At 37.8% G+C, this 9,218-nt stretch overlaps 1 protein-coding gene across 1 annotated transcript in view; it reads right to left on the reverse strand.

Annotated features, from left to right (window-relative positions):
- Nucleotides 1–1,171, reverse strand: part of sstr3 (somatostatin receptor 3) — a 4,477-nt gene extending 3,306 nt beyond the window's left edge. The window contains exon 1 of the mRNA XM_035655154.1: nt 1–1,171. Coding sequence (XP_035511047.1) covers nt 1–1,171 — 1,171 coding nt within the window.
- Between the last annotated feature and the right edge of the window lie 8,047 nt (nt 1,172–9,218).

Here is a 9,218-nt window from a genome sequence, read left to right on the forward strand (position 1 = left end):
CGTCTTCCTCGTCGTCGTCTTCGTCCTTGACTGCCCGCCTCAGGCTCTCCCTGGGCATGAGCGCCGTCCTCCCCTCCTCCTGCTGCTGCTGGCGCTCCATTGGCTCGTGGTTCTCCACCTTTCTCGTGGATCGGCAGAGGGCTTTCCGAAAACCCCTCTTGAAGTTGTCTGACAAGAAGCCGTAGACGATGGGGTTGGCGCAGCTATTAGCATAGCCGAGCACTACGACAAAATAGTAAAGACCCTGGTACTCTGGGGGTAGGGACACCAGCAGGTTGATGATGTTGAGGGCGTAGAATGGTAGCCAGCAGAAGACAAACACGGCAACAACGATCACAACCATGCGTGTCACTTTTCTCTCCGACTTCCTTCGCTTGGTTGAGGTGGCGTGGACTTTTTTACCTGAGCTGCGGATCTTGAAGACGATGAGCAGGTAGCAGAGGCAGATGATAAGAAGAGGACAGAAGAATCCAACCGTGGAGGTGTAAATGATGAAAGCCGCCTCCCAGATGTTGGCCGGCTGTGGCCAGGCAATGTTACAGGTACCTCCCGCTTTCTGGATGTTAGCAAAGATGACCACAGGTAAAACAACGAGAAACGACAGAGCCCAGACAGTCCCATTCACTATTTTGGCCACCTGAGGGCGCCGCCACTTTGAAGACCGAATGGGGTGGACTACAGCGAGGTAGCGATCGATACTCATCACAGTCAGGCAGAAGATGCTGGTGAACTGGTTGATGGAGTCGACAGTCATGACCAGACGGCACATGAAGGACCCAAACGGCCACGACTGGAGGGTGTTCTGAACCGCCAGGAAAGGCAGACCAAGCATGAAGAGCTCGTCAGCAATAGCTAAGTTGAGTATATAGATGTTGGTCACTGACTCTATCTTCGAGTAGTGCAGCACAATGTGAATCACTAAAGTGTTTCCACCCAGGCCGATGATACAGACGATTATGTATATGAGTGGGATGAGGACCCCTGCCACGCTGGGACCAGAGGAGACATCCGGGGCGGCAGTGGCGTTGGTGGAGTTAAGCAGCGTCTCATTCAGATCGCTGTCGTTGAACATGAGCAGAAACAGGGGGACTGCAGGTGAGGGGCTGGCAAAGCTGCTGTTTTCCCACATCTCATCCATCATCTCCAGCCCGGGGAGCGAGACGATGCCCATGGATGTGCTCTCTGTCGCTTTGTCCCTCTCAGCTCCCGCCCATCTGTTCTGTTGGAGGAGAAAAATCAAAAAGGTCACTAACCGAATAGTTGACATTTTCTATGTTTTATCTGTACTGACATGAAAAGAAATGAAAACATATTTGATTTGCAAGTGCATTAAAAAGTGTTTTCTTACAAACACAATTAGCTCACTTTCAGTGCTTGAATGCTGTTGACATGAAAAGCACATGAAAAGCACATGAAAAGCACAAAAACTTTGAAAAATGTTGGCACATTTCAGCATTTGACTGTGTTCTAATAAAAGATTTGAGGTGTTTGTGGCGCAGTCTAAGTAGTTTCTGTTGATATAATACGATTTTGAGGGACATTTGGTTCTTTTTTGTAGCCAGACCTTCAATGTTTTTTAAAGGACCTCTTAGCTGATAAAGAAACAGAGCTTTCAAAAAGTATTGAACTTTTGAATATTTCCTTAATTGTAAATTATATAAATTACATAAAATCTACCCAAATGTTGTGACTACAAACACTTAAGCAGGGTTTTTATTAGCATTTATAATTACAAAGAAAATTTCAATGGCATTATTGCTCCTAGTGCTTCTTTTTCATGTATTTGACAGCTTTGGCTCAAACTTTACAACAGAATTTCAGTTTGCAAAACCCAAAATGAAAACATTTTTAGCAAATGCATCACAACATTGTGTATGTTTATCATATGATTTTAATCTTTGTCTGTCAAACAGCAACTAATTCTCATCAACAGAGTATGCAATTATAATTTTAATTTTACAAATAGTAACAATAAAAAAACAAGCAATTTTTTTGCTTTAAGTGTGTGTAGATTAATAATGACTTGAAGAATGAAAACATTAATTTTACTTACTGAATGTGCTGTTTTACTGTAGATATACATATTGTAGTCTAAAGTCTGACTTTACACTGTAGTAAATGATTGTGACTGACAAAGATTGTTTTTTATTTAAGACACAAAACCTTCTTTCAATCACTTGTAAGTTTCATTATCTAAATTACAAGCTGATATGCAGAATAACATATAACATTAAAACATACAGTATTTTGTGGTAAGTGAGAATTTAGCAAATCAGTTTGGTTCTTTGCACATTGAAACTCTGTTGTGAGAACTGAGCCAAAGCAATCATAAAATACTGTAATGTCCGATCCTGATGACCATCAACATGTTTACAATGAAAAACACAGGAAGCAGGTAAAGATAACAGTCAGAGGACGAGCAGTGGAGACAAAAAGAGAAATAACAGGATACAGATAAAATGATGAAAAGCAGATGGGATAAAGGTGGATATGAGGTGATGAGTCAGACAGGAAGCAATTAAAGCCGGGTGAAGATGTGTGTTTGCAGGTACATTGATATGACCTAGCAGCTATATTTGGTCCTATTGATACAGCAGGCAAATTAAACAAAGTGTTTTCCCACACATGGGCCGTGCTGATAATTGAAATTTCATTAGCAACCCAGCAGCACTCTGGTGAACATGAACTGGGAACACACAGGGAGAGGACAGTCAGCTGTATGAGACTTAGTGGAGGTGAGAGTGTGGTCTCACCTCCTGTAAACACCTTCTATCCCAGTGACTACTGAAGCAACAGCTGGTACACTCACCAACACATTCACACAGTCACGTTAATAATAAAAAAAAAACTAAAGTAGAGGCTGGTTAATATTAGCAATACTAGCAGTGTGGAGGGATGGAAATGTTGGTCTGTCCACCACTTTGGTCCAGATTGACAACAACTTTTAGACATATGTCATGAATTTAGCTGTACATACTTAGCATGCTAACATGCAAAAATAAGCTGGTGAACATGAGGTGTGTTTGAAATCACATACTAATGTAATACATGCTCAATCAGTATGTACTGCATACTGCCTACTGAAGGAACAATAAAGTATGTCGACTGTTCACACTGGAGTATATTCAAACATACGTCTTCTCTGCATCACATGTATCGCAATCACAACAAGCTCAGACACAGCGCTGTGGAAACTGATCATTACATTACCGGTCTGAGCTGCTGTTGGTGAAAATAGTTCATCACTAATGTAAATCAACAACTCTTACACTATTCGAGAAAAATACAGACCTGCTACTAGTCCCATGCAAATATGGCTTTAGTTTACATTTCTTCACTGATGTAGTCATTTCCCCAAACATTAAAACTGATATATCCATTAAACATATAGTAAGCCAACACTATTTGGAGTGTGACAGCACACCATTAAGGCATATAAGCTTCTCATTTCATTTCACTCTTCACTGACTACACAGCTGGAACATAATACATATCATATCACAATAAAAGCACAAAGAGCCCCATTTCAGAAGAATATCATATTTCTGACCATCTCTTTTTTTCAAAATGTCTGATGTTGCTTTCAGAAAATCAGCAGTGAGAAAAACACAGATGTGCGCTGGGCTCACTGATAGAGTTCATCAAACAAACCAACTGAAAGGTTATTGTCACCTCAATGGCGACAGCTGCAAAGTCTATAAAAAAGGCATTCAATCTATCTGCCTTCCTGGATTCCAATTTAAAAGACACATGAAAAAAAAGCATCAACAACCTGAAACAGCGTAAAAAAGAAAAATCATCAAATGTACTCCAATGTCTTTTTATGAGCCCCAGAGGAGTTTCTCTCATCTCAGCACATTGTCACATTAATCTTTTTTTAATATCTCCAAATCCTTGTGATTACGGACATTTCACATTCAATTTGGCAATTTGGATCACCATGGAAACCACAGAAAGAGAAAACTCGGAGCTCAGTGTCGTAAATCAAACAGAACCAAATAACTGGCAACACATGGCTGCAAAACAAGAATAGATTCTTCTCTTCTCTTTTGAAAATGTTTCAAAGAGAAAAAGAAAACACTGCTGGTCCTTGGTGATGAATGAGCGATACAGTAAAATAACAGGTTGAGTGTGAGCGTGGTGCTTCATGCAGCCACTGAAGGACTATTTCATAACCTTGGATCCATATATTTGCTTCCAATTCACTGTTCACTTTAATTAAACATACATTTTTGACCAATTACTACAACAAAAAACCAAGTTTCTCTTCCATGACAGCTACAATGTGCAAAACTGCAATTAAGTTTTATTTGTGATGCTCCTTTGCATTTATCACTGGTTCAAATATAATTTTCTCCCACCACTGATTAGGTGCTGTGCGTCATCCTACCTTGCAGGACTGTGCAGATTTTTACAAAATCTGTCCCTGTTGTCTCTTCAGCCGTGTTTTCCACAACAGCTCTGGCAGTGTGTATGCAGATTTTATTTGGTTAGATTGTAATATAATATAATTCATGTTTGAAGATAAACCTTTGTAATATTGATAACCTCTTTTTGTTTTGCCTGCATATTCATAATGTTCTTAAAGGACCAGTGTGTAGGATTTAGTGTAATCTGGCAGTAAGATTGCAGATTGTAACCAACTGAAATCCCTTGTTTCAACCAAGGATGAAGGAGAAACTGATGCAATGCAAAATACTTTATCCAGAGCCATGTTTGGTTTGTCCATTCTGGGATATTGTAGAAACTTAGGCTGTACCTGACTCAGATTTCTGTCAGTCAAATCAGATTTAGCTGTTCGATACAAAGGTTTGACTTTGCATTCTTCTTTTTTTTTTTCCAGGTTTTTCAATTAATATGATCCCTGATCAGTTTTCCCACTAAATAATCTGTATGGGTGGGAGAGCAACATGATAGACTTGTTCATGCTTCATGAAAGCGATTCATCCGTGTGTTTTTGTCAGTATAGGATAGCTGCTGGTAGCTAGCTGTTGCTGCTAACTGACACCGTTTTAACTTAAATGGAGCGAAGGTATATGCGCATCTCTCCCCAATATCTCTATGTAAACATATCTGCGGGGAGTGATGAGGTGAGGAGCCTAGACACCAAAATCTAAATATGTTATACTGCTTTAAAAAACATGGAAATAAATTGACTTGACTTGTTTTGGTTCCTCATCCAGTGTTTCACATTTACAATGTTTCACATTTACACTCGATACTCACTCACATCTCCCAAATTGCCCAGTATGTGTGTTTGCATCCACCTAGTTTTTTTCATTGTTTGCCATGTTGACATTATTATCATTTAACAGACTAAACAATCAATTAACTGATAGATTAACTGATAATGTAAATAATTGATAGTTGCAAAAAATAAAAAGAATTACTAACTTATAATTATTATTGGCAATAAACAAAATTCTGATTCTGATATAAGATCAGATGAATAACCCCATCTGAAAATAAATCTCCTTCAAACCGTAATTTGAGTGCAGCTCTAAGATCAAAGTTTGATGCCTCAGAAAAAAACAATTAATCAAACTCCCTGTCTGCATCTTTCATCTCAAACACCCTGAAGTTTAATATCAATGTAGTATTTGCCATATTTCATTCTGCCTCATTAATCTTCACATTAAAAAGCCTGGGACCTTTCAGGCCTCTCAAACCTCCCTGAAAGGAGAAATCCATTCAGTTTGTAAATTGAGGTTCTGAACTGCTGCGAGTGTCACGCAGGAAAGAGACATCCTTTGATCCAAATGTCTCCTCCTCGTCGCTCTTTCTTAAATGACATGAGGGGAGGGGGCGTGTTTCTGCACAGAACAATCAGTGCAGACCGTGTGACCAACACAGCAACGCAGCCATATAGCAATCAATATCTGTCTGCAGTGCTTTAACTGAGAGGCAGAAAACTTTTTGTCAACAACATCTGAAAAATGAGGACACCCAGGCTAAAATTACATGTGATCTATATGTGACTCCTCTGATGTCCGCTGCTTTTGATTGGTTAACAGCATGAGCTGTATCAAGGACTTATCTCTTGTGTTCATGCTGTTACCAGTGACACATTATTCCACTTTATCTACTGATTCACTCTGGACATTTTTTAAATGCCTCGCTTGAGCGATTGTAACAAACGCAAAAATTTTAAATGGTTTACACACATTTGAAATATCTGTAAACCAACACTGTCTCCTAGAATTTATGTTTATACAGCCTTTAACAAATTTTGCAACAGCAAATACGACTTGAAGGAAATGTAATAGCAGCTGGATTACATTTTCTAGATGCTTTTTAATGGATGTATCTGGAAAGTCACAACGTATCAGTAAAATGTTCACTGACAACATATTTAATTTGTTTTACGTTAAAATATCTGACCTTCAGAATCAGAATCAGCTTGATTGGCCAAATGTTTACACATATCTTGACTCCAGATTCCAAGATCAACATCAGGAAGATAGAAATAAAGGTAAAAGAATATAGGTAAAAAATAAACAAAATAATGTAATATAACATAATAGGTTATGTATATCTACAGTATATATAGCGTGCTTGAATTTAACAATGATGATATGTATGTAAAAACACTGCCTGTAGTAGTTGTGTATACTTAATTTATGGCTGTAAACACTGACATTACTATAAAGTTATAATCATTAAGATTTTAATTTAATACATTTTCTATTTTTGGTTTACATTGACAAGCAATTCAATGTATTCAGTATTAGCTTTCTATACAGTGGTTGTCATTGTCAGTGGCAGAGTTCGCCTTTCCCGTGCTGGTTCCAAATTGCTCTCGAACACAAAGGAAACAACGAAGCCTGTACTCCAGCCTCACTGTTTACTGTACAAACATGCATCTAAAAAACATCACATGGCCATTTTTAGCATTTTTAACAGCTGATCCGTTTTAGATGTATTAAGGTTATTAATGTGAGTTTGTTTGGCTGCACTGTGAACAGGTCTTCTGTTATATTTCTGACAAAGTATAGATGCTTAACAAGTGTTTCCTGTAGTTAAAATCCACTTTGTCAGTAAATCAACAAAGACTGATATCTTAAAGATTACAGCTTTAAGGGGGACAGCATCATTTTGTCAGAGTTTATTGAGACAATCTAGGACTAATCCAACAAACTATAAGCAGCAGCAGATTTTTTGCTGGCATGTGGTCAAACAAGCCTACAGCTATCGGAGCAGCTGAAGGTGAAAGCTGCCTTATCTGAAACATGAATGTGTGCCGCTTATTTTTGGGTTTCTTGGAAGTGACTCAGACACATATTACAACTGCTGCAAACGGGAAGCACATTTTCTCACAGAGAGTTTTGATCTTAGTGGAATATTGTGCAAACACTATAATGTTTTACTGTTTAAACAAAACCATGTACTACTTACGGTAAGGTGCTATTTTCGTGCTACTTTTTTATAGCACAGGGGTTTTCTTTTACACATATTCGTGTTGTAGAGTCACATATAAGATAAGATCTTTCATACCTTAATTACACAATAGTTTTGTTACTGGCTTCCAAAAGGACCCAAATGAGCATTTTATGATTTTTAACCTCTATAAGCAAAAATAAGTTTGAGGCAACTACTTACGTAAAAGTTGGTTAAAAGTAACCAACAACTGTTGTAGTCAGACTCAAAATTTCAATTTAATTCAGTTCAGTTCAACTTAACTTTATTTTAGACACATGGACAACAACATAGAGATATACTATAATTGCAGCTCATAAGTCCAAAGGGATTAGAACACGTTCAGGCTATCTTGTGTAGGCTCGGTTAAGGCCATTATTATAGCTTATAGCACAATCTCACTTACTTTTACTGATGGTTATCAGGCTGGAAAATCTTTGATACTGATAAATCAATAGCAGTCAAATAATCAGTATATTCTAACTTATTTCCATTTATTTCTTATCTTTATTCACACTACTATATTGTTATAGTACTATATATTATGTATTTATATTCTGTACTTAATTTTATTTCCAAGTATGAATGTGTTTTAGAAAAGAGAGTCTGCAGTCTAAATTTTGAATCCTTGAACTGCAGAAGAAAAAGCACAAGAAACTGTTGCAGTCCTTTGTCTAAATCTTATCACACCCATAAAACACTGAGAAACATATCCAAGTTTCATAAACAGGCTCTACACTGTAAACTAGAATGAAAACAGAAAAGTAGAATATAAATTCATGTGTAAAATCTTTTTTTTTAAAGGTGTCACGCTTCATGCAGTCACTTGCTAATTTGGCTTGACAATTTTTACACCACATATACATTTAAATAGTTTATAAAACACTATAATGTGGTTGAAGCAGCTATAATTGTTTATTAATGTGTGTGTCAACGACTAAAAGTGGATGCTGGTGTATAAACAATTCATTGTTCAATTATTTAATCAGAAGTTCCTCCTCCTTAAAATCCTTCAAAGCATATTTAAAAAACTTTTTCATGTCATATTATATACATGTTAGAGGTAGAAGTAAATAATCAATAAACCTAGTGGGGCTTTTTTTCCTGCACATTCATTTTCATTATTATTTTGTGATTTGTTTGTTTGAAGTTTAACTTATAAACAAACACAAATGGATAATGAATGACAATGTAAAAGAACGCTTGTTGTAAGTTCTCATAGGTTAATTGTTGTGTTCCCACTAAGGTTTATTAGTAGTGTCAGTGTTGATGTAGATGCCTCTCTTGTCAGCACACAATTAGGTAACAAGGGACTAAATAAATTCACATAATATAACATCAATCAACACCCAAAGGCAGTTGCTGATAAGCTGAATGTGAATACAAGTGAGGAATGTTTGTATCCCACTGCAGCTCCCTGCAGGAGCGGAAATGCCAACATCTTAGATGTCAAGCGCTGCTGCACTGCTGAGCTGAGCATCCATCACAAAGGTCAGAGTCTCTGACAGCCGGAGCACTTGAAAGGTTCAAAGTATTTCAGGGAGGAGCCGCGTCATCCTGACAGCCATGGACCTCATATCAACAGATGCATTCAGGTACACGGAGTTTAGAGCAAGGGGCACAGGTTTGACTTCAGTACAAATTTGAGATATGTGTAGTTTACTAAGACGTACTACAAGAAGTTTTTAACTGGAAATAATCTCAATTTAATACAAAACCATCAGCGAGAACAGAACCGGTCGGATTTCCCTTGCAATGAATGAAACAAGGCAGTAGAGACACTACTGCTTTTGTCCACAGGG

The sequence above is a fragment of the Morone saxatilis genome, unplaced genomic scaffold (assembly GCF_004916995.1).
Source record: "Morone saxatilis isolate NCDOM2014 unplaced genomic scaffold, NCSU_SB_2.0 Contig14, whole genome shotgun sequence".
Lineage (NCBI taxonomy): Eukaryota > Metazoa > Chordata > Actinopteri > Moronidae > Morone > Morone saxatilis.